Raw genomic sequence first — 26,074 nt, 5'->3', positions numbered from 1 at the left:
TCCAGGCATTTGGTGTGTATGCCACGTCCATGACAAATATATGAATCACAACGTTTTTCTCACCTCGTAACCTACTGGATTTCTCTTTCAGTGTATGAAAAGAACCCTGAGGCTGCCACAGAATAAAGAACATTTCAATGTCATTCCTGTTGTATATAAATATACATTATTAGGATCTGCAATAGGAATATTCTGGAGATTAAGAGAATTCTAGTTTCTTTAACAGCACATTAGTCACATCCCTGCATAACAATATGTAATACAATCATCAAAAATTTAAAATAACTGGGGCAAGTGCTCCTTCACCGTAAACAGTGCTGATGAGATGATATGTTGGAAGAATGCAAGGCAAAGCCAGGCTTAATATACAAGAACGCACAATTAAGGTTGGCCTCAAAAATTTCTTCATTTAATACAGTTAAATGAATTTAATGGCAATGACTTCATCAAAAGATGCCATTATGTGCTAAAGTTAGTTTCATTTTACTTAGAATAGTGTAAGTCAGATAAATAAAGCTTAACATTTTCAAAACAATAATCCTTTTCATTTTCCTTAGCTTTATTAATAATGTACATATTCAGGTAGAATGCTCAAGTATAATTTTTACTGATATACAGAATCATTTTAATGCGTATTTGGTACAATTTCTTATTTTTGGTGTTCAGTAGTGACTTTTGTTTTGATAAAATGATACAGCAGATTTATACTTGACATCACATACAGCCTTTGTCTATATAAAGAATTTACAGAGCTTTTTCAATTGTGGAATGGTATGTTTCATACACATGAAATTTTAAAAATGCTGCATGAACCTGTGACCTTGTCAATACACAGATCAACCTTCAGGAACTGTAATGAGCATGAGTTGACACACATTTCTATCTGGGCCCAGTCCAAGTATGGACACATTCAAAATGTTGTAACATCATTATGATTTGCTTTTACTTTGGTGGTTGTGATATTCCAGGTGCGGACACAAAGTGCACCTTAATGGTCCTCAAAGTAGTACTTTTATCCCCTTGTATTTTAAAGGCATCAGCTTCTTTTATTCTCCCTTGTAGCGAGGAGGTCTCTTCTCCTTAAATGCAAGAAGACCTTCAATTCTATCTTTTGTTGGAATAGTCTGCAATGAGCAGAGTAAAAATTCATTATTGACACCAAAAACAATACCAAGAAAAATATTTCCATATAAATCCTAGTTCTTCAGCGCATCCAACATGCAACATATAATACAACAGAAAAAAGAAAACTAAAATGTCTAGTCAGATACAGGAAAGCATCAGAAGCTTCAAAGGCACAATATAAGGCTAAGAAAGTATTTGGGAGAAGGAGTATCTTTTCTCTAAACAGAAACTCTTTAGGGTTTGCTTTTGAGATTTTGTTGGGTTTTTGCTGGGGATTTTAGGGGGAGGGGGTGGGGGAGTAGGTTATTAATCAGATCACCATATGTTTTAAATAAGCATCTAAAGCTGATACTTCTATTTCCATGACCAAAAACTTTTCTCGAAGTCCAAGAACATAAAAACTCAAATACATCATTCCCACGTCGCACTAGCACACAGAAGCAGAAGTTTGTCTTGGTTTTCTGCTGCCTAGCACATATGCCATTAGTGGCACATGTTAGTGAAGTGCCCTTCATGTCATTTCATGTTAAACCAAAACAAAGCAAAAGCAAGATAGTTCCTGGACTAGATGCATGGCAGTGTACGACTGGCTAGGTACACGGCTGGCAGCGCTTCACTACCTTCACCCTAACAGTCTTGGCAAGGCGATTTTTTTTGTCCTAAACCACATCTCCTTCCTTAAATTCCTCACAAAACCAGAGTAAATAGAAGGAAGGTCTAAATACAATGACAGAACATTTGTAGAAGAAATCATAGAGCAATTTCTAGTTGAGTTTCTGCATGTTTCGTAACAGGCGCCAACAAAGCCCGTTTTCTGGGTTTTTTAGTGTAATCGTAGTTACATACCTGAGCGTAACAAGCTTCTTCAATTGCTAAACCTGTTACTAAGTCAACCTGAGGAAAAGAATACAACATTTTTTAAAAGCATATTTTTATATTATATTATATATTATTTCCTGTCAGCTAACTTAAATACTGTGTTTCTATATACCACATACTAAAACAGTTCTGAGAAGTTCTTCTATGCTGCTTTAACACAGAAATACTACATTGCCATGTGATGAGAGTGGTTAGTATTTCTGTAACAGTTTCCTTATTTGGTGGTACAATCAGTATGTAATACACTGTCAAAACGATGTATGCTCTTCACTACAAATCATCTGGACTAAAAAACATGGCCTACTTGCACATTTGTAATAATTTCATTTAATGCAGGGGAAAAGATTTAAGGTACTGCATGATTATTTAAAAACTCTTCTGAAACAAGTTATCTTCAAAATATCATATGAAAACATGATGCCATGCCACAAAATAAACATAAATTCAAGTTTAAAGAGATTTAAAACTACAAAAAGAGGCCAATGGCAATCCTGCATCATCATCTAGTTTTAATAACATGTTTTTCTTTATGAGCTGGTCTGAACAGCTGAAAAGGCTGAATTTTCCCCTCACTACTTCTCCACCTTGCTTAAGCATCAGCTGCTGCAGAACTTATCAGCTCTCCACATGGCCACTGAAAGGACTGTGGCTATGCACCACAAGCAATTTGTCAAGGGAAGATATGTTATAGGATAGGTTACCAAAGGAAGCTATGAAATCTCTGCCATGGAAGGTCTGTAACAACAGCCTGAATGAACTTTTGGATTGCTTGGTTTTGATAAAGCAGATCTTGTCTTGGGGTCTCAAGATTAAACTAGATGATCATTCAGAGTTGTTCTACCCTTATTGTCCCTTAATTCCATAAACATCACGATTTTGACCTTTCAGTTCACTATACCTAGTAGGTAGATAATTTAGCTTGTAGCATGTTGAACCTTGGGTACTGCTGAAATAAATCTTGAATTCCATCATTACTTGTGGTGGAAACCTAACAAACATTTGCACAAAAGCATCTGAGTTTGGTTCTCAGGCCAAAACTTACTAGCTTTCCTGAACTCAATTATATCACCGTTTGCTTTTCAGTCTCTAAGCAAAAAAGGACCATTCTTAAATTTGTCTTCCTGGATTTGGATGCTGCATGCGGTGTGATTCCCTTTCCCTTGTCCCATGTTGTTCTGCATAAGGTGTCCTGGTGCAGAACTTACGCAAGTGCGTAACTTTAAATATGAACAGTCTTGCTGAGCTCAGCAAGATGATTCACAAGTAAAACACATGTCCAGTCATGTTCAGGGCTGGATTTTAACAAGCTTTAGAGCTAGGTCAACAGTGTTCAAGAAGGAGTGGCAATCAGAATCAAATATGAAGTCAGACTCCAGGTATAATTTTAACACTAATCTCTACTAGACTATTAAAAATAAATAACATGCCTTTTGGCCTTTACCTTTACTAGTCACTAAACTCTGAGAGCATTGACAGACTTGACAAAGTATGACTTTGAGATTTTTTCCACCCAGCATTAGAAATACAACTTGTTCACAGTAGTTTATGTTTACTTTCTAGTAAATAGAAAATAATAATTAGCCAAGTGCATACTCCTGGATAGACATGAGGTTACTAAGCCTTGTTATGGAAATCAGCATCAACTCTAGTCTCAGGAGTCTGAGACATTAAAATACTGCATTTCACCTTTTAAAAAGTTTTGATCAAACAGATTTTGAAAGACTATACACTGAGAAACTAAAAACAGTTCTAGAAAAAAAATCACCACAGTACACCTCCTGCCAGTCTGGTTTCTGCCTACTTTTATAGAAAGTACAGATCCTTACCTCCATTCCCTGATTGATGGCCAGTTTTGCAACTCTCATTGCTACTGGTCCCTAAAATGAAAGAAAAAGCCTATTTATGTATCATTAAAATAAAAAAAAAAATCGTGCAGTGAAGAGTCTGCACATCAATGTTCTGATATTGGGACCTTCTAGACTTTGGACTTCTATTAAATTTATAGTAAATAGGTCAAATATCCTAAATCACATCATTACAGTAGACATTTGCTTCCAGACTGATAGTTTCAACATTGAGAAAAAGCAGAAGCACATTGTTCTCAAAAGAACCTAATTAAAGCAGTGTGTTTCATTCACGTTTCAAAGGTGCTGAGCAGGTCCACTTTTGTCAAGCTTGCTCAACTCCCTTCAAACTAAGGCTCAGAACGGCCACCTTAAGAGACATCGTTATAGGCCTTCCCAAGGTCAGTGTTATGTCCCCATTATCACACGATGGAGACACAAGAAAAGATGTTATACAGAAATAAAATGAACTGATGCAGCTTCAAACCTAAAATATGCTACCGCAAAGTCTGCACTGGCCAAGTAATAGCACTCTTCTGTGAGCGATGGGGGTCTCCAGTGAGCAGAAGGACTTCCACCCTCTTCCTCCAATGTGCTGCAGAACAGCAAGACATCTTTAGGAATCATCTCAGCCCTGTGCCTATCCGTCAACATCAGCTTTTGAATGTTCAGACATTGCTTTAGAGAAGTGGCCTGCTGCTTTGGGAAAAGCCAAATGCTTTTGAGTTGGTTTAAATGTGAACTTGTAACTATAAATCAACCTTCCAGAATCACTGTACAATAAAATCTTTACTGTATTTTTCATGATTGTCTTGCTATGAGGGTGTTCAAGACATAAATGACCAATGTTAAATGCCATATTTGATCTGTAACGTCTTCCATTCTCGATGAAAAATTCCAGCTGTTACACTTGTGACCTGATAAGGTGGTTCACTAATTATTTTCCTCTTCTGCCTCCTATGAATTTTCTACCTGAGACCCTTTACTTGAAAAGCAGGCTTATAAAAAGCTCCAAACTCACATTCCTACTCTGAACAAACAGCTTGCAGTCTATGGTAAGAGGGGAACAGGTAGTAATCAGCTAACATAAAGACTCCATACTTAAACTTCTTACTAAAATTTTCAAGTTATAAAGCACAGGAATTCAACGAATCCCATTTTTATTCTTTTATGAAAGATGGAGATAGGATGTCACTTAGAATTAATGATAATAAGAGCATGATTCTTTCATCAAGCTTTACACAATGGACAGAAAGCAAACTTCCCACTAGTAAACAGGTTTTGCCTTGATACTGAAATTACATTTAACTTTACGTTTTCAAAATAGGAGTTACACTGAGATATGTCCACTTTCCTATGGACCCTTTTTTCTCTCTTCTCAAGTGTTCCAACAGTAACAGAATAACCTATTGAGATAATTCCTTTACTGAAAAAAAAACCCTTACACTGTTTTTTGTTTAAAACTTGAAAGCCAAAATACACAGCACAAACACAGACCACATCACAACGATATGACGATTGACAGTTTTTTGCCTCACCCCACTCAATATACTAGAGAAACATTCTGATGGCTCTCCACATAACTAGAATGGCTTTTTAATACATCACTTCATGACGGTTTTTCTTAGTATAGCTAGGTTTTTTTTAGTTTTAATGTTTGGTAAAAACTAATACAAAATAATTTGGTTTACCTGAGGTAAAAATTCTCTTGCCAGAGCTAATGCTCTTCTGTATGCAGCATCCCCTGCTTCATTCTGTTCTACCACATGGCTAATCAAGCCTATTGATTTTGCTTCCTCGCCATCTACAGTACGTGCAGAGAAGATTAGTTCTTTTGCCAAAGACACTCCAATTGTGCGAGGTAACCTCTGTGTCCCTCCTAAAGTTTGGAAAAAGAAAAGATGCAAGTATTAGTTTCCCACCCATTTACACCACAAATGTAGATACGTCGTTCAGTACAAATATTTTAATTTTTAATTCCAAAACCAATTATATGAACATACAGAAATTAAACTATCATACAAAGGCATTCCTAAATGCCTTCTTCAGTTTTGAAACTACTTCTAAAATGAAATCAATTGCTCTGTTTTTTAGAAAGACATGTAAATAACTGAAACGAAGTAATTATTAATAGAGATTCTGCTCAATAACAGACAACTTACCTTATTCATATAGGTCAAAAGTTGAAGGAAAACTACTTGCCCATAACTACCATATCAAAAAAACTCTGCTTCTTTCTAACAATCTGTAAATTTTTATGACATTATTCACCACAATATGAACACTTTCGAAGAACTATACTCAAAAAGAGTATATACTCTAACAAAACTGCAGTCCATGCTAAAATTTGCGTATGCTAAGGACAATAAAAATTTACACATAAACTAAACTAAAATCACTAGACAAGGTCTTAAAAATGCCACAATTTTGTCTTTTCTTACTTCTATATAATTGTTGAAATATTAAAGCTTGATTACAAAACCTAGTGAAGGACAATGGCAGATGTGGATTAGCAAAGAAAGGCACCTAACTTGAGTTAGCTTTTCTTACTAGGTTAAAAACTTCTTTGGCAGATCAGCATTTTCAGAAGGTCAATAAGCCGTTACTACATTAACCACACATGTGAAGATTGCTTAGCTGGACTAACGATTAACTTTTCAGAATTGACAAACAAGGAGAATGCGGGAATAATCATTATCAGAACAGAAAAAGTAGACTTGAATCACAGAAGCAGATGTTTGTATGAACTAAAACAGTGGAAATTGCCTTTATGCAGGAGAAAGGATTTTGAAAATATACAAGGTCTACCATTTTGACATGGATCTGAAACAAATATTCAATTTATATAGACAGTCTGTAAGTAAAAATTTCTTTCCAAATGGCTATTTCTGCAAGAGCATGCTAATATATTCAAATATAAATATATGTACAAGAGGAATATTTATAGGAGATGTTCAAAGGGACATGGTACAAGACTGGATAAACATGTATTCAACTAATATAAAATAGATAAATTTCCACTAGATAATGGTGGACTAAGCCAGTATTTTATGGAAGCCATACAGTTCTCTTACTGATGTTTCCTGAAAAAACTTTAAATACATCTCTGAGACAAATAAATTGATTGGAAACAAACAAAAGGTTTTTGTGATTCAGTGATTCAGCTTTCAACTATTGTTTTTTATGAATCACAAGCTTCAGTACTACTGCATTCCTGTCCATAAAAACAGACTTGCCTTAGAACACACTACATCATACAAAATTGCAGAAGGTTTGGGGGATTTCTGCCTTATGCCTTTCTAGAATATTACAAAACCATGATCTGTAACAAAAATGGAGATGCATTTTCTGGGCTGAAACTGAAGGAATCAAAAAAATGCTCGCACTTATAACAGCTAAAAAAAAAATTGTAAAACAACATTAGTAAATACAAACAATGTGATAATTTCTACGGTCCTACCTCTCTGAGAGGATTTTAGCACAACTGTCCTAATGGTCAAGGGCAATGGGCAACGGCAAGTGGAGCTCCTGTTCAATGAATTTGGCTAATTCTGCTAGTTGTACAGCTACGATAGCATCAGTGCTGAGGGAAAACTTTGCTAAGAGCATAATTTAGAGAAAGCCCCTACTATAGGGCATTTTTATGAATGAGGCAGAGAAGGGGGGAGTGTAAAATACTACAAGCCTAAGCCTTCCTATTAGCCTTGACACTCTCACTGGTGAGATTCAGAGAATGACTGAATCTGTAGCCATCAACCTTTATATCAGAACTACACGCCATAATAACATAAGCTGTGTTTTCAAGCAGCTTGCTGCGTCTGACACTGAGCTGTACCACCATCACCACAAACAAACATTTAGTGGCTTTTTCTTTTTAAACACTGAACATGTGTCTTTTAGTTTCTCATCCAAAGAAACTGTCACGCCCTAATCAACGTCTATTCTTACACACATTTTAAGTGTACATCAGATCATAACAAATGTCTACCCTGATTCTCTTTACGAATAGTTTAGTCATAAATTATCCCTTTCACCATAGTAATGGAATCTAGAAAAGCACCAGGTTTGGCTTTCGATTAGAGAAAACTCTTTGCCCAAATCATAAGACCTGAAACCATACAAGCTTGAATTTACTGCTTCTTCCTTGCTTGCTATGCTTAGTATTTTTTTTCTACTTAATTATCTCCCCTTCCTTTACTGTTTTATCTCTTCTATTACTGCTTTTACCAGGAAATGTTGAAAACAAAATTTAATTGAGCAACAATATTTCATAACTTTGACCAAACAATGGATATGTTTAAGCATGAAATAGTGTTTATAGATGAAAAAAAGCATTCTTGCCAGTGTCTTACACAATAATGATTAAAGAGAAAAAAAAAAGCAGACTATAGTCTATGTTGTTTGGCTGCCTCCTACACTGCAAAGCCATTAAGCAGAGGAGCATATTCTTTGATTAATATTCACAGAATAGAAGCCAACAGTTCAGTTTATCAATCATATATATTCAGTAGTAGGAATAAGATATATGCACACACAAAAGCAGTAAGACACAATTAATCAAATGCAAACAGTGCACCAAAATACTCCAACACACCAAAGTTACATCCATTTATGAAGAAAAGACAGAGAGTACGCTGCAGATAGATGTTCTGGTTTGGTAATACAGAAAGAACATATAAAGCCTGCCAACTACAATCAGAGATAAAGCAAGTAACACCCAGTCTTCAAAGACGTTACTTAATGAAGGCATTTCATCTAAATGTAGAGCAGAATTTGATGGAAGAATAGTTGTTTCCTCTTCACAAATTTAATGACATGTTATTTCAAGGACTAGTGATCTGGTATTACTCACTGTGTTGATAAAAGTATTTGACATACAGTTGCAACGTACATGCATTCTTATCTGAGATGGTATATATTCAATGTTGTGATAATTGTAAACAGCAGTTTTTGATGACACTAGTTCATGTGAAAAGAAACAGTAAATACAAGACTGCTAAGTTCTGGTACGAAAAATGTTAAACAGTCTTCTTTTTCTTTAACAAATAGTTGATTTTGTATGAATATTTATTTACTGTCAGTAATTCATCAATTACAAAATATGTACACAACTGGTTTGGATTAAGGGAATTACGTGATAAATTCCCAAGAGTATATCCAACAACATGAAGCAACGAGCTTACTGGAAATAGATTCATCATTCTGGCAGAGAATATCTACAGTCAGTAGTTTCTCATAGCTCAAGGCTCTGTCAAAACGTATTGGAAAAAATCCTGTTCTGACAAAAATCTAAACTTTAATTCAGTAATAATCCTGTTTATTAAGTCAAGTAAAAATGAGTCTTTCTATCTTGTCCTTTCTATCAGGAGCTTTGTTTGATTTGTGTTAGAACTGACAGGTTTCTAGATTTCTTTTTTAAAAGACTACTGTGCATTTCTAATGTTTTATTAATAATCAGTGGTGAAACCAAAGTCTGTCAGCCACAAACTTTCTAATTATTCAAGTCCGTCAAGTAGTGGCTCAAATGTATCCTTGTGATTCTTTTGCAGAAACCTGTAAGAAGTAGATTTTTCTCCTTTCCATTGAAACTCATAAAAATATGCAACACAGAAATGTGCTGTTCATACGACCAAATCCTTAACAATATGAGTCCATAAATAAACATGGATAAAATTATTATTTTAACGTAACACTTCTCAGTCATGTAAGTCATATTTTAAAGTCTGTGCAACAAACACATTTTCCACTTTTAAAGTACCTGCCATCCATTGCTAAGTTAAACAATTTTCAAAATATTAAACACTCTAAACTCCTGAACGTCCCACCAAGACAATATATAACACCAAGTTTCCAACAGATTATTGTCCAAGTTAGGCCTTGCTTCTTTAAAGTTGTATATGTTTTAGCTAACTTAAAGCCAGGTATAAATCTTCATGGACTCAGACATCCCAAATCCTTTCACAGAAGAAAACATGAAGAGCCCTTCATTTGCACAAACCAGAAAACTAACAACCAAAACCAGCTTAGATTGAGAAAAAGATACAAGTGACAGGGTGAAAACTGAATGCAGAAGAAAAGAAAGACAACATTGTGTCTGCAAGGGGTAAAAAGCACTGACTGATGAAGAGCAGGCGGCAGGCAAGGCGGCTCTCATGTCTGGCCATCTGTGTCGTCGTTTGGAAGAAGAGTGGAGCCTCGAGCAAAGCCTGAGACAGTGGCCTGAGGCTGACTCAGAGGTTGCCTCAGGGTCTATGATGACTGTGAAGAGAAATTGCTTGAGAGAGATTTCATAGTAGGCTGCCAAAAGGGCTGGTGGAAGTCTGCCTTGCTAGTCAAGTCAAAGAAAGACTTACAGGAATGTCAAACATAACCCTACCTGAGGTCAAAGAGGCAGGATGACCTGCTGCTTACAGCAGCCTGGCAGTGGCTCTAGCTCCAAAATTGCCAACTTAATTTGCAAATCAGTCCTTAATTTTCACTACCCATTTTATTCATCTGCATCTGTGGATGAGTTTACTTAAAAAACTATCTGAAAAATGCCCAGAATATACCAAACCGCCACACGGGGGTGGCTTGAAGGTGGCAGCTTGAATCAGAATAATGTAATACTTGGCTTGAAGATGTACTAATGCTTATGATGCATGAGACAAAGTGTAAATACACTTTCAGAATTCACTAGCAGTTAAATAATCACAGCTTTTGTACAGAAAGATGAAATCGTTGGGTAATTTACAGAAAGTAATTTATTTTCAAAATAAGTAATCCCCTTGTAGATTGAGAAAGACAGAAGATGGTTTCCCAGAAGATGCTTGCGTATGTGAAAGGAATGGAACAACAAAATGTGTCTGGAACCTGATCTTTATAAAACGGACTCCACTTCAAAAAAGATTCTGCACCTGGTGTAAGAAGCTTACCCCACATTTCCCTCACAAACATAGTACAACCAACTGCATGGACTCCACTGTCAGACTAAACACTGCTTGACACGCATGGATCTGCATTATCACCTGTGGACTCCCAGGACTCATGGTATTAGCAATGCACATGCTGACGATCTGCCTTATTTTTTTTTAAATGGAAATTATTTAATGAAGAAAAGAGAAATGCCTAAGGCCATTAATCTACTTTTTAATTTTTATTTAAATGTAAACAATGCAACAAGCGTGAGCACACACAGATATCCAGTAAGGCCACATGCCTTCCTATTACTCCAGATAGGAACTTGATCCTACTGTCATTTGGGAATGCAGTGACAGAAAGTGAAAAGTGAACTTTAACGAAACTCCAAAGTACATATACATTAAAACATAACTCGTCTTGCTGCACATAGAAATTAATGGCACAAGAGAAGGCATTTTCCAGTTTCAAAATCACACCCACACATTTATGAAGTCATTACTCAGCTGTAACAACAGGTAGGAGGTTTAGACGAGTGCCATTCTGTATAATCATACTTTACAAATCATGCAGGCTTTATGAGTAATATTAGGTAAAAAACTGTTATTTAACTTGTATTTTAGATAAATAATTTTATGGTCCCTGTTCTTACGGTTTTGGATTGACTATGACAGCTAAAATTTGGTTAATGTGAAAATCAGGACAAAAAAAACAGACATGAGAAAAACTATCATTATTACTTAGGGCGAGTGAAATACAGAAAAAATAACTACCAAAGTAGTATCCTTTTTTTTTTTTTTACATTTTGAATGAGATCACAGTCCCAAATTGGGACAATTACTTTAGGTTTTAATGGACAGAATTGAAATAAAGGAACAACAAGCAAAGTAAAAACTAGACTATTAAATCTGAAGTCTTCATCACTTACGAGCATGTGATTTGAATGTTTTCCTCACTTCAGTGCTCTCCTTATGGAAATCTACCATTTTATTCTTCCACATAGCAAGGAAATCCATCACCCCGCTAAACCCTTGAACCAATTCCTATTCTTAACCCTATGCTTTCTGCCATCCTGACTACCATCAGATTAATCTGCTTTCAACTGTTCCAACGTAATGGGTTTTTAAGAATTCACCTCTGAAATTATTCATCCCTGAAACTCTCTGACTTGAGCAGCACTAAAGAAAGGAGAATCGGTGGCTAATAGAATGGGAGCCCAGGGAGAACAGCAAAGCCAACGAGACTGTAGGAGGACACAACCCCGCCTGGTTCAGCTGTCAAATCCCAAGAAGGCAGAGCGCTCTCTCTACTGAGAAATATATTTAAAATGAACTCGTACATATGAAGCGTAATTTTCTTCCTGACTGGGATGTCCTCCCAGATGAGGCAGCCATACACTATGGCTACACTGCACCTAGCCTAGTACCTGGGCATATGTCATACATAATGTCTGTAACACTTTACGGTGCTATGAAAACACTGACTCTACCAAAAAACTGGCCAAATTGTTCAAAGCTGGCATGCATTAATGTAACAATCTGCAATGGAAAAAAGCAAACTCTTCAGTAAATCAGAACTCAATTTTGAGATACCAAGTCCTATACTCAGAAGTACTCCTAACTTCTTCAGCTTGATCTGTTAGATTTTGTAGCACTATCTACAAGTGTCAAATGGCATTCTGTTCTTTTTACTTCCCAGACTGATTCATCTATTTGTTATTTTACAGTAATAGCTGATACGTGAAGAAATAATCACTGCTGTTATTAAAAACTCTGTAAGTCACATGAATAATTGAAATGTTATTTTTATTTGTGCATGTTAATCTGTATTCTGAATGTTACATTATTTTCTATTCCTTGTAAGTGTATTACCTATCTGCAAGAATAATTACAACTTATATTAGAAATTAACATTCAAAATAAATTCATCACAAGTGTAAATACAAACATGCATTCAGTCTATGTTACAGGATATTCTCCAAGTGCTAATTTTGATCACATGAATATTTGCACGCCTACCTTGAAACAATGAAAGATTCATTTTTTTCAGAGACACAACCTCTCTTAGCGACTTCAGCTTCAGGTTTTCATGCTCAATATCTCCAGATTGGCTATCAAAATATTAAAATCAGTAAACTGACATCTAAGAAATTGCACTTTAAGTGATCTGAACATACCAGGTTAGAAGGCTACAACACGGGCTAGGAGAGAAGCTACTTTTCCAAAGCCAGGATCATGCTTTACAGGCCGTACAGAAAACTTCTTTATTCACTACACAAATATGATTCAGGCACTACTCAGCTACACTGAGAGCAGCAGATATTCTCCAGACTGTACAAAAGACCACGTATTCAAAGACTGAAAGGTTACAAATTCAACATAAACAAAATCAATTGGGAGAAGATCGAAATTTCTTATTTGTTCATGTCCTTATCAGGAAACCACATCTCCTTGCTACTTTAGACTGACCCTTGGTTCCATATTGCTGTTCAGGATCAGCTGAGAGAGGGTAGGTAGGACTAGCACATTGTTTTCAGTTACACTACCATTAAAAGGCCAGACAACACACGATATATTTAAAATTACTCTTCTTCCCTCACTGATAAATATTATTTTGATTAATTCATGTGGTTAACATTTTGAGAATCAGAGTTTTTAAAGACATTATTGGCACCAGATAGGACTTGTCTTTCTCAGAGGGGAACGAGGGTCTTGGCACAACAGCTAGCAGGGCTCATTGACAGGGCTTTAAACTAGATTTGAAGGGGGAGGGGGGGAATATCAAGAATGATAAAGATATGCTGGAAGTACCTGTAGAACAGAAGAAGGGAATTCCAGCTGCTCCAGCCAGGAAGTCAGAGTCATCTGGGGCCCAACTTAAATGCCTTTATGCCAATGCGTGCAGCATGGGGAATAAGCAAGAGGAGTTAGAAGTGTGTGCGCGCCTGTCGAGATATGATCTTATTGGCATCATGGAGACGTGGTGGGATGACTCCTATGACTGGAGTGTCAGAATAGAAGGGTATAGGCTCTTTAGGAAGGATAGGCAGGGGAGAAGAGGAGGAGGGGTTGCCCTCTATGTCAAGGACCAGCTAGAATGCATGGAGCTGCACCTGGGGACCAATGAGGTCCCGACTGAGAGCTTATGGGTTAGGATTAAAGGGAGAGCAGGGACAGGGGACCTAGTAGTAGGGGTCTGCTACAGACCACCTGACCAGGAGGACTGGGTGGATGAGGCCCTCTACAGACAGATAGGAGCTGCCTCATGTTCACGAGCCCTGGTCCTCATGGGGGACTTCAACCACCCTGATATCTGTTGGAAGGACAACACAGCAGGGCATAGGCAATCCAGGAGGTTCCTAGAATGCATGGATGATAACTTCCTTCTCCAAGTGGTAGAGGAACCAACGAGGAGAGGTGCTTTGCTGGACCTTGTTCTCACCAACAATGAAGGGCTGGTGGGGAACGTGACGCTCAAGGACAGCCTTGGCTGCAGCAATCATGAAATGGTAGAATTCAAGATACTTAGAGAAGCAAGGAGGGTGCACAGCAAGCTCACTACCCTGGATTTCAGGAGAGCAGACTTTGGCCTCTTCAGGGATCTCCTCACTAGAGTACAATGGGATGGGGCCCTGGAGGGAAGAGGGGCACAAGAAAGCTGGTTAATATTCAAGGATCACCTTCTCCAAGCTCAGGAGCAGTGCATCCCAACAAAGAGAAAGTCAGGCAGGAACACCAGGAGGCCTGCACGGATGAACAAGGAGCTCCTGGACCAACTCGGACACAAAAAGAAGGCCTATAGGGGGTGGAAGCAAGGACGGGTAGCCTGGGAAGAATACAGAGTGATTGTCCAAGCAAGCAGAGATCAGGTTAGGAAAGCTAAAGCCCTGACAGAGTTAAATCTGGCCAGGGACATCAAGGACAAAAAGAAAAACTTCTATAGATATGTCAGTGATAAAAAGAGATCTAGGGAAAATGTAGGCCCTCTCCGGAAGGAAACGGGGGACCTGGCTACCCGGGATATAGAGAAGGCTGAGGTTCTCAATGACTTCTTTGCTTCAGTCTTCTCTATCCGCAGGTCCTGAGGGAATTGGCAGATGAAGTTGCTAAGCCACTGTCCATCATATTTGAGAAGTCATGGCAATCTGGTGAAGCTCCCAATGATTGGAAAAGGTGAAACATAGCCCCCATCTTTAAAAGGGGGAAAAAAGAAGACCCAGGGAACTGCAGGCCAGTCAGTCTCACCTCTGTGCCCTGCAAGATCATGGAGCAGATCCTCCTGGAGACTATGCTAAGGCACATAGAAAACAAGGAGGTGACTGGTGACAGCCAACATGGCTTCACTAAGGGCAAATCCTGCCTGACTAATTTGGTGGCCTTCTATGATGAGGTTACAGCATGGATGGATAGGGGAAGAGCGACTGACATTGTCTACCTGGACTTATCCAAAGCATTTGATACTGTCCCACACGACATCCTTGTCTCTAAACTGGAAAGACATGGTTTTGATGGATGGACCACTCAGTGGATAAGGAATTGGCTGGATGGTCACACTCAAAGAGTTGTGGTCAACGGTTCAATGTCCACGTGGAGGCCTGTGACGAGTGGTGTACCTCAGGGGTCAGTACTGGGACCAGTGCTATTTAACATCTTTGTTGGAGACATGGACAGTGGGATCGAGTGCACCCTCAGCAAGTTTGCAGATGACACCAAGTTGTGTGGTGTTGTGGATGCGCTGGAGGGAAGGGATGCCATCCAGAGGGACCTTGACAGGCTGAAGAGTTGTGCCTGTGTGAACCTCATGAAGTTCAACAAGGCCAAGTGCAAGGTCCTGCACGTGGGTCAGGGCAATCCCAAGCACAAATACAGGCTGGGCGGAGAATGGATTATGAGCAGCCCTGAGGAAAAGGACTTGGGAGTGCTGGTGGATGAGAAGCTCAACATGAGCCGGCAATGTGCGCTGGCAGCCCAGAAAGCCAACCGTATCCTGGGCTGTATCAAAAGGAGCATGGCCAGCAGGTCGAGGGAAGTGATTCTGCCCCTCTACTCAGCTCTCGTGAGACCCCACCTGGAATATTGTGTTCAGCTCTGGGGTCCCCAACATAAGAAGGACATGGATCTACTGGAATTAGTCCAGAGGAGGGCCACGAAGATGATCCGAGGGCTGGAGCACCTCTGCTATGAAGACAGGCTGAGAGAGTTGGGGCTGTTCAGCCTGGAGAAGAGAAGGCTCTGGGGTGATCTTATAGCAGCTTTCCAGTACCTAAAGGGGGCCTACAGGAGAGCTGGAGAGGGACTTTTTACAAGGGCATGTAGTGATAGGACAAGGGGCAATGGGTTTAAACTGAAGGAGGGCAGATTTAGATTAGATATAAGGAAGAAATTTTTCACTCAGAGGCTGGTGAGGCAGTGGAACAGGTTGCCCAGAGAAGTTGTGGATGCCCCATCCCTGGAAGTGTTCAAGGCCAGGTTAGATGAGGCTTTGGGCAACCTGGTGTAGTGGAGGATTTCTCTGCCCATGGCAGGGGGGTTGGAACTAGATGATCTTTAAGGTCCCTTCCAACCCTAACCATTCTATGTTTCTATGATTCTACGATTACAGTCAAATTAATTACAACTTTTCACTTTAATATGCATATAATTTTGTATGAAGACATGTAACATCTTTAAATGTATTTGGGATACGTTTTCTACTAAGGCAGTTCTTGTGCAATGGTGGACCTACCTCAGTAAGTGCAAACTGCTATTTTAACATTTTATTGTTTCAGAGTACTCAGATGCTTTTCCTTAACAGAAAACTAGAGCTCTTCCATTACCTTCTAGTCAATCTGTAATTCCTAAAAAAAAACCCAAACCCAAAAGCCAATAACTGACAGGAAACCAACAAAGAAAGAGATTAAATTAGTGATTCATCCCAGGCTGTAGATGACAGACTGTTACAACACTAAGGAAAGGAATTACATTAAGAAAACACCTTTTATATTCCTCTCGCTTGCTGCTGTGACATAGCAATACAGAAGAGAAGTCACTGTTTATAGCATGCAATGCAAAACAGCTGTATGCTATGGCAAGTCTTTCTCTATAGATGGAGAAGCTGGTACTAATTAGATTCTTCTGTCACCTAATCACACACAGATGAGTTGGCTTTCATGGACCTTTCAAGTTTTAAGTATCAAAGAAATTCAATATTAATTTTATCTTCCTTACATCCTACATCCAAATTCCAGGAGGCAGACATTTGGGGCTATATATGCAGTAGGTAATGAAGAAATTAATCTGTATTGGCAGCAAGGGCTAGAATAGTAGCCTGAAACACTGGACTTATTAATTTATAAATATGTTTTAATTAACATAAGTTGTTAAGGAAAGTTTATAACAAGTGCTATTTATCAACAAGATAGGGAGCACCACTCACTTCTCACTAGCTGGCCTCATCCAGTCAGGACCATTCTGATTTGAGCAGACCTAGATGCTGAGCACTTTGTGCTTTTAAGTGCAGCTACAGCCTGGTTTCTGCTCCTAGTTCTGCATCTCTCAAGGCACTCCTACCTGCAGATCCTTTGACCCTTCTCTGGCAGCAATCCACCTGCTTGATTAAAGAGTCGGTGCTAGAGCTCTCTCAAATCTACAGCAGTTTAGGAATATTTTACTGGAGCCTAGAGACTTGAGAAGCTCTATTTCTGCGTAAGTCCTTCAGAGAATACAGGGCGTACAAGCAAAAAAACTAAAAAAAAAAAAATTCTTTAATAAAGGACACTTTACCCTTGAAATCCTAAGAGAATCATGGAATCTTTAGAAAAAGAGTAGACATACTGAAAGAAACCCCTTGTAGGCTCCATTTGCCTGCAAGGCTAGGAATTTGATGAGCAAGCATAAACCCACATCACCTTCGTGGCCCTGGTCTCTTTTCTCTTTCTTTCTCAGAAAAAAAAAAAAAAAAGATATTTTTAAACAGAATTCTCATCTCTCTTCCATTTTAAGCCTGAGATGTGTTTCACCCTAAGAATTGCCAGCCTTCTTCCCCAGCCAGCCTCGGTTGTAACACTTACTCTTCTTGCACGCGGACTGCTGAAACGGCTCAGAAATCCAAAGCCTTTATCACACCTTCACTGTTAACCCTAACCAAACAGGGCTGTATCTTATCATGCACGTATAATTTAAGGCCATGCAGCAAGCTGTAAGCGTTCTGTGGAGATATCCAATGGAATACCAAAAGCAGAATAAGCTTGCAATAGGTTAGCATGGCTCTTACGCTTTTTATAAAACCTAAACATGATTTCAGATAGTCTACGCTGCTGTCTCAGCTTGTCTCATCTGGTTGCTTGTTCATGCATCTCTATTTCCTTGGGGTTTTTAAGAGCCTAAACCAACATTTCCAGTGAAACAAAATACTGTATTTAATCTGAAACAAAACATTTTCGTTTTACCACTTGATTTTGATTGATAATTTAGTTCAGCCCCTGAACTGAACCTTCAATTTTTTTAATAGTTCTACCTACACCTATAAATGTCTTATTAAAGAAAAATAATTTATCCTTCTTCTCCAGTCTGCTGCTTGTACTCAAGCCACGTACTATTTCATGCCAGTAAGAATTTGCGGCAAAGAGACCCCTGGTTGTTTGAACTGTCAAAAATTAAATAACAATCAGCAAAAATGAGACCATTAATATGATAGTGAACTTATATGCTACTCGCACTGTACATATGGACTATCCTTGAGCAGCAGAAGCAATTTAATTGTTTTGCACTGATAATCCCCCTTACCCAGGTAATACGTACATCCTCTCCTCACTGGTTCACAAGGGGACAGAGGGCCAGCTGCACACCTCCCCCTGCTTATGAGAGTAAACAGAGTCGTGATTCCCTACAATGTCCTGTGTCAGATCATTTTAGCTCCTTAAACATGAGAGCAATGGTGGTTTCATGGAAACATTCTGGATGGGAAAGAGACAACTACTTCCCCCTCAAAGAATAAAGAAACATTTCCTGCAAGTATAAACTACATATAGCTGATGCTCAAGGCACACATAAAGGAAGACAGGGTACAGGGTGAAAGAAGTCTTTCAAGGAAAAACCACTGGGAAATTAAGCATAAGCCTGCAGTTGCAGGGAGATAGAACAGATTACTGTAACTGGAAGCAGAGTTTTCAGTGACCCTGTGCAAAGCTCCTGAATTTCCTCTTTTTGTGGCAAGATCATGGCTATATTTCCTAGAAATGGGGAAAATGGGCTTGTTTTAGCTTGGTTCTTTTCTAGGAACGCCTATAAAAAATTCTTAGGACTGTCAGGCCAATAAATATGTTTTATCATTCTCTGTAATCAAGAAAGCCAAGAGGCTTATTATGAGGCTCTCACAGTCCCAAGCTAAAAGGAGAATTTCACTCCATTCACAATGAACTAACAAACAGCATTCCTTCCGGCAGGTATTAATGATAGTAGCAGAAAGCTACTGAAAGTAGCTGAAAGGTCAAAATTAAACTAACTTCCTTCATCCTCTTTTAGTTTCGACAATTTAAATTTCAGCATAGTAATTCATATTTCTTTACGCCCAGATGCAAAATAATGTTAAGAAAATGCAACAGGGTAGGCCTCTGAAAGACTGAAGTGTGTATTTTTTTGCTTAAAACACTCATGTCTGTTTCAAGTACATTGCATCCTGTGTTCCTATTTTCTTTACGGTTTCACAAAACTTCTACAGTAAGAATAAGCTGTCAAGAGAAAATTCACATTAATTCTCAGTCATCTGATTAACACTGGTTTCTTAAATCTCAAATTCCTATTAAAATATAAAGAGCACTAATATAGAGTTGTTAATATAAAGCTACAAAGGATTAATAGCTTTTGGGTCAATTTTTTCTATAAGCTTGTAAGCTTGTTTTCAGTTGTGCCTGACAATTGGGGAAAAAAAAGTCATTCTTGTCATAAATTGAAAATACATGATGAAAAATGGAGGTAAAGAAGGAAAGACAGGGATTTACTATTTCTGAAATCCAGAGATTTGTAATAGTTGGCTCAAATAAGTCTCCAGAGCCAGAGAGGTTCGGTGAAATAATTACGGAAACAGTACTTCATAAATCATTTTGTCCAACTTGTTTTGTGGTGAACTAACTTGTGCAGCTGTTCTTTTAAGGCAGACTACAAAATTGCCATTTCATTTGTTGAATTTTCTGGAAATGGAAGAAAAATACCAGACATACAGTGAATTCATTATTAGTTTGGCAGCTATTTTTCTTTCTTACATAATACAGTCGTTAATGAATACGAAATGGAAATAATTAGACACTGTACTATTATTTGGTAATGACGGATCTCAAAATCATAGAATCATAGAATGGCATAGGCTGGAAGGGACCTCAGAGATCATCTAATCCAACCTCCCTGTCATGGGCAGGGACGCCTCTCAACTAGATCAGGCTACTCAAGGCCCCGTCCAACCTGGCCTTGAACACCTCCAGGGAGGGGGCATCCACAACCTCTCTGGGCAATCTATTCCAAAGTCTTACCACCCTTGTACTGAAGATTTCTTCCTAAAATCTAATCTAAATTTGTTCTCCTTCAACTTAAACCCATTTCCCCTTGTCCTATCAGTGGACGCTCTTGTAAAAAGTCCCTCCCCAGCCTTCCTGTGTAAGTTCCCTTCAGGTATTGGAAGGCAGCTATTAGGTCCCCCCTGAAGTCTTCTCTTTTCAAGGCTGAACAATCCCAGCTCCCGCAACCTGTCCTTGTAGCAGAGGTGCTCCAGTCCCTGGATCATCTTTGTGGCCCTCCTCTGGATACGCTCCAACAAATCTATGTCTCTCTTACGGTGGGGACACCAGAACTGGACGCAGTATTCGAGGTGGGGTCTCACAAGAGCAGAGTAAAGGGGAAGAATCACCTCTCTTGACCTGCTGACCACACTTCTCTTGATACATCCCAGGAAAAACTGAGTTACACTACTCATACCCAAATGTAGGAGGATGTATTTTTCATTTGATTCAAATTTAATGTTTACCATAAGTAGAATGGATTTAGTTTTTTGCATTACCGTGGCCTGATATATAACCCTGCTTACTTCAAGGTCTTCAACCCTGTGGCAGCTGAAAATGCGGTCACGTTAAATGAGAAAGCTGTGCTTCAATTTCAGACTAGTGTCGGATGTTTCATTCATCATTTACACTATCCTTATTGAGAGTTCAGGAGTTGGGTTAGTTGTGTTTTCCAAGAAACCCATCAGTGTTCTATAGAGCCATGATGGCAGTCAGACAATATAATTCAAATGTTAATGTTTGCCTTTGATACATTACAGTATAAATGATACATGACTGTATTTTACATGATTTAGTTACTGAACCTCTGGAAGAAATATGTTCATCTTTTTGACATAATCAGTTGGTTTTGCTTATTCTTTTTAGTAGAAACAAAAGACTAATATTTTTGGTCTTCTGTGCATAAAATCCCTTGAGTAGTTAAATTTAATTATTTAGTAGAAACAAAAGCTAAGTCTAATATTTTTATTTTCTATGTCTCAAAACCCTTGAGTAATAATAGTTCTTTAATACAGAAAGTGTCATAGAATCATAGAATCATAGAATGGTTAGGGCTGGAAGGGACCTTCAAAGGTCATCTAGTCCAACCCCCCTGCAAGAAACAGGGATATCTCCAACTAGATCAGGTTGCTCAGGGCCTCGTCCAACCTGGCCTTGAACATCTCCAGGGATGGAGCATCCACCACCTCTCCGGGCAACTCGTTCCAGTGTTCTCATGGTAAAAAATTTTTTCCTAATATCCAACCTGAATCTACCTCCCTCTATTTTAAAACCATTACCCCTTGTCCTATCACAACTGGCCCTCCTGAACAGCCTCTCCCCATCTTTCTTGTAGGCCCCCCTTGAGGTACTGGAAGACCGCTATAAGGTCACCCCGGAGCCTCCTCTTCTCCAGGCTGAACAGCCCCAACTCTTTCAGCCTGTCCTCATAGGAAAGGTGCTCCAGCCCTCTTATCATCTTCGTGGCCCTCCTCTGGACCCTCTCCAACTGGTCCACGTACTTCTTATGTTGGGGGCTCCAGAACTGGACAGAATACTCCAGGTGAGGTCTCACAAGGGCAGAGTAGAGGGGGAGAATGACCTCACTCAACCTGATGGCATCCCTCCCTTCCAGCGTGTCGACGGCACCACACAGCTTGGTGTCATCGGTGAACTTGCTGAGGGTGCACTCCATGCCATTGTCCACGTCACCAACAAAGATGTTGAAGAGGGCCGGGCCAAACATGGACCCCTGAGGGACGCCACTCGTGACCACTTGTAATATTTATAACTGAGTAGCTGGGGGTGGGGGGAGGGGTGGTGGGTTGCTGTTCTAATATATTTATTGACAAAAAAAGGCAAAAACTTGTATGCACTAACAAAAGCATTCCTTCTACCTGTTTCTTCCTCTTAGTAACAGCTAATACTCTTACAGCTTCCCACGTGCAAAGACAGGGACTTCTTTTGATGAAACATTAACATTTTCAAATTCAAACCAACTGCTCTAGCAGTATGAAATAGGTTTAATATTTTCAGTTAGCTCTAACACATCACATGCATATCTGAGAACAAGGGAAGTGAGATATATCAGAAACTGTTTTGCAACTTCTGCGGTCGTTACTAGTCGAAGTCTGGTAACCACTGTGCAACAGGTCAAATTGGCTTTTCTAATAGCAGAGGGGTGGAACCTAAGATGATGTGTTACAGCAGATGTTGAAGTTTCTAAATTTACAAACCTGATTACACCTGTTACAATTACAAACTACACAGGGAAAGCATCTCAGTGCATCACGACCAGATTAATGTGATTTTGTTTAACAAAGGAAAAAAGGGGAAGGTAGAGATTAATATTTTTGTTAATCACTTCACATTTTCTCTAAAAACGAAGGACAATCAGGAGATGAAGGAAGCTATTTTTGCTGGATTTTTACCTTGTTGATAAAATAACGCTATTTATAGTCCTTTACTTCACAGAAGTTTTGGAAAAAAAACTTTTTAACATCACCACAGCATGGATGTCTCACAGATACTACTGAAATTTATTTCCCTAACACTCCTGCAAGATGAAGTATTACCACCTTTGTGTACTTTTATATGGAAAAATGAATAATCATGTCCCCAGAACAAGGCTGAAGAACGTACAGGATCATTTTACACATTAGAGAAACAAAATAAACAAAATGTTGAGTACTAGCTAATTAAAGAAGAATCATCTAATCTACGGAGGAGGGTGCCCATGAAAAAAATGTGATGATGCAATTTGTCATGTTTCATTATGCATATGTACAGAGGAGACAATTTCAATCACAGGGCATCATAGTGACAGTCAAACTCATTACAGTTTTTCTGATAATCACTGGAAAACATGAATTCATCAGTAAGCGAAGTATTCAGTATAAATATACTTGTTTTCATTAAGTGGAACACAGGTGGGTTTCCTCTGAAAGCAGCTCTGTTTCCTGTTGGTTAACATGTGTAACTCATTCAAGTCCACCAGACTCTTCAATCTGAGGAAGCTCAGTCAGGAGGAGTGTCCAGTCTCACAGACTGCAGGACAGGCACGCTTATAGCTCTGTGGTAGACTGACCAAGCAAAATATGTTAGAGTTAACTCTAAGACTTAAGAAGCATCAGGCTACCTGGCTAGTTGGCTAAAGTATACCAAGCTCTGGCCAAAGTGGATGGCCAAGGCCATTAGCAAGAGGAACGAGCTGGCCAAGGAGCCTTACAGCTCTTCAGAGTGCTCCCGACAGAGGCCTCAGGATCCCTGGCCACTAGATCAGAAGCTCCAATGCCCTACTTAAGATGATTCTTAGGCTTTACCTGTGGAGTGAGAAACCTATGTAAGAGGTAGGCAGTCTGGGTAAATAGCGGGCCAAGAGTCTAGAAACCCACAGACTTCATACAACTGATTTCTTTTCATTTTTCTTCATTTGCTTCTTACTAATTTCTGCCTTAGCTTTATGTGTCAAAAAGACTTCCTATTATTTTTAGCCATACCAGCCACCGCTAAGTTTGTACGTTTTTCAGTTGCCTTTATCGTTCACCACAAAACAAAATGGGTTCCATACACTATACACAACTTTGCTTCCCTCCTTAAATTATCGCACATTTTGTCTCTCCATTCTTCATTATGAGATTAAGCTTCTCTTGTAGGTTCAGCAGTTTAAGTTGAAGGTTAAGAACTTCCCAGAGTTCTGGCGACTTGTAAGAAACAAGCTGAGGCAGCGTTTCACACCGTACTGCTCAAACTCTAGAAGTCAGTATGAAACCTGTATACGTGAATCAGGTAACACTAAAAGAGTCTGCAAAAGAGTAGATGTTAATTATCTCATGGCAGGAGGAGAAATAGCTAAATGCTACTTGGTTCAATTTTCTAGTACCCCCTGCAGGTTAATACAAAGGAGTAGCATTTGGCTTCAAAGTGAATGGCATAGATATCCTGCCTAATTAAAATGAAAATAAGACCAAAGGTCTTTAATGTTGCTATTAATATTTAATAAAATATTTCTAAGCTTCTGTGTGAAGAGAATACCAAAGGGAGTTCTGACTGTATTTCACCCATCTCCTCAATTTCAGGAAATGATAGTATCTTCTTCACATTACCATAGTACCTACTATTATTGTTGGAATTATACTTACTAGTCTTCCTTGTTTTCATGCTTCCTCACATCCGTAACAGGTTATCCTGACCACTCACACTCCTCTGGTCAAGAAGATAAAATGGACTGCTCATCTAATTTAGCTATTTCAAGTACAAAGTAAACTTTTTTAATGTAAATTAGGGATTCAAAACCAAATATGGCATTTTGTGAATTCTCTGAATTACAGTGTTATACTTTTCATTTTCTATCGCACAACCTAACCATCTCGTACTTTGCACCATTGTGTAATCAGTTTTCATTTCACATCCATATTAATTTTCTTTGTATAATATAGGAGGGTAAGCAGATTATCACAGACCTGTATTTTCTTAATCAAATGCTAAAAAAGTTAAAATCCATCTAAAAATTAATCCTTAATTTAAAGAATCTTAGCATATATATAAAATATATATATATAATGCGTTTATATTTCTATTTACAGTCAGTGCTCGTAGTATCACCTTTGTTAATATCACATAACATTTCCCAATATATAGAGTTATTTTTAATTGAGTATAATCCCTCAAGTTTTTTAATTGCTCTTCCCTTTATAAATATTGCCCAGCAAGCAGTCCATATTGCTAGACTGTTCATGTGATGTTTTTTTAATTCAGCTGAAACAGTTCAGCTGTACCTACGAATGAAAGCCTTGGAAAAATGTGTTTTGTTCATATACATGCATTAAAAAAAACCCCAAAACCCACCTTATTTTGAGCTTCTGAGCTCCTCTAACTTCTTTGCTTTGGAACACAGAGTTAAATTCGGCTTGACATGTTGGCGGAACATGTCATTTGCAATCCACACAATGTATTTGGGCAAGCTTCAGTCTTTAAAAAAATCTCATTATGAACAGCATCACTATACATGCCCATGAAATGGACGAATATACAGAACAATGCATAAAAAGCTAGCTTAAAACTTTGCAAGCTACACTGTTCAGTTTTCTGCAAGATTGCACATAATAGTACCTAATTTTTGAGTGCTTCACTCTTCAACCACATTCTTCCAAAATACATTTTATGCATGTTTGTACAATCTCCTAGGTGTTGCCCCTGCACCTTTTTTTTTTGAGGATCCCTATAAGGAACCATATAAAATATACTTTTTGAGGAACCATATACGGTGTATTACCTTTGGCTGCAAGGTCCTGGATTTCTCTACTGCGAAAGGATCACCGTAAAATTTTGCCACAGTTAACATCTAATACCATGTAGTGTGCACCGCATGCTGCAGTTGTGACTGCTGACAACAGAAGAGTAATGCAACTTGCAGGATGCCTGTACAGGAGCATTGTGAAATATTACACTGATTTATATTGAAGTAAGAAAGTTCAATTTCAAAATGAATTAAAATAAATCAATTTTGTCAATTTTGACTTAGAATTATATGTGTCCACACAGGAATTATAACAGCTTAAGTAATATTTTAAACAAATAAATTTAAGTTACCTCCCTCTTCCACCATAGGTAAACCTCTAAAAAACACTGGCCCATTCGCAGCTCTGTAAGAGACTGTGCTTTAGTCGGCACATTCCTGATATGTCCCATCCAAACATAATTTTTAATGTATCATTTAGACACTCAAACTGTGCCCTGTCCTTTTTCCCATTTGCTCGTTGACTGGTCAGCCCCAGCCCCCAGTGTTAAGGCTCTGCAGCAGGCTTTTCTCACTTCCTCCTTA

General features: G+C 38.6%; 1 protein-coding gene across 4 annotated transcripts in view; it reads right to left on the bottom strand.

Annotated features, from left to right (window-relative positions):
- The window catches only part of AUH (AU RNA binding methylglutaconyl-CoA hydratase), a 157,076-nt gene that overhangs the window by 31,871 nt on the left and 99,131 nt on the right, over positions 1 to 26,074 (bottom strand). For 2 of the 4 annotated variants that reach the window (XM_086629516.1, XM_086629513.1), the window contains 4 exons: positions 5,540 to 5,727; positions 3,831 to 3,881; positions 1,972 to 2,019; positions 1,047 to 1,124 (listed from right to left, as the gene is read on the bottom strand). In XM_086629516.1, the coding sequence (XP_086485642.1) occupies positions 1,047 to 1,124; positions 1,972 to 2,019; positions 3,831 to 3,881; positions 5,540 to 5,727 (365 nt within the window). Of the gene's footprint in view, positions 1 to 1,046; positions 1,125 to 1,971; positions 2,020 to 3,830; positions 3,882 to 5,539; positions 5,728 to 26,074 lie in introns of those variants that run through there. The other 2 variants (XM_086629515.1, XM_086629514.1) reach the window with 2 other exon arrangements.

Source organism: Tauraco erythrolophus, chromosome Z, assembly GCF_009769465.1.
Source record: "Tauraco erythrolophus isolate bTauEry1 chromosome Z, bTauEry1.pri, whole genome shotgun sequence".
NCBI classification, from domain to species: domain Eukaryota; kingdom Metazoa; phylum Chordata; class Aves; order Musophagiformes; family Musophagidae; genus Tauraco; species Tauraco erythrolophus.
Note: the sequence above shows the minus strand (reverse complement) of the source record. Positions and strands in the feature narration are given on the sequence as shown.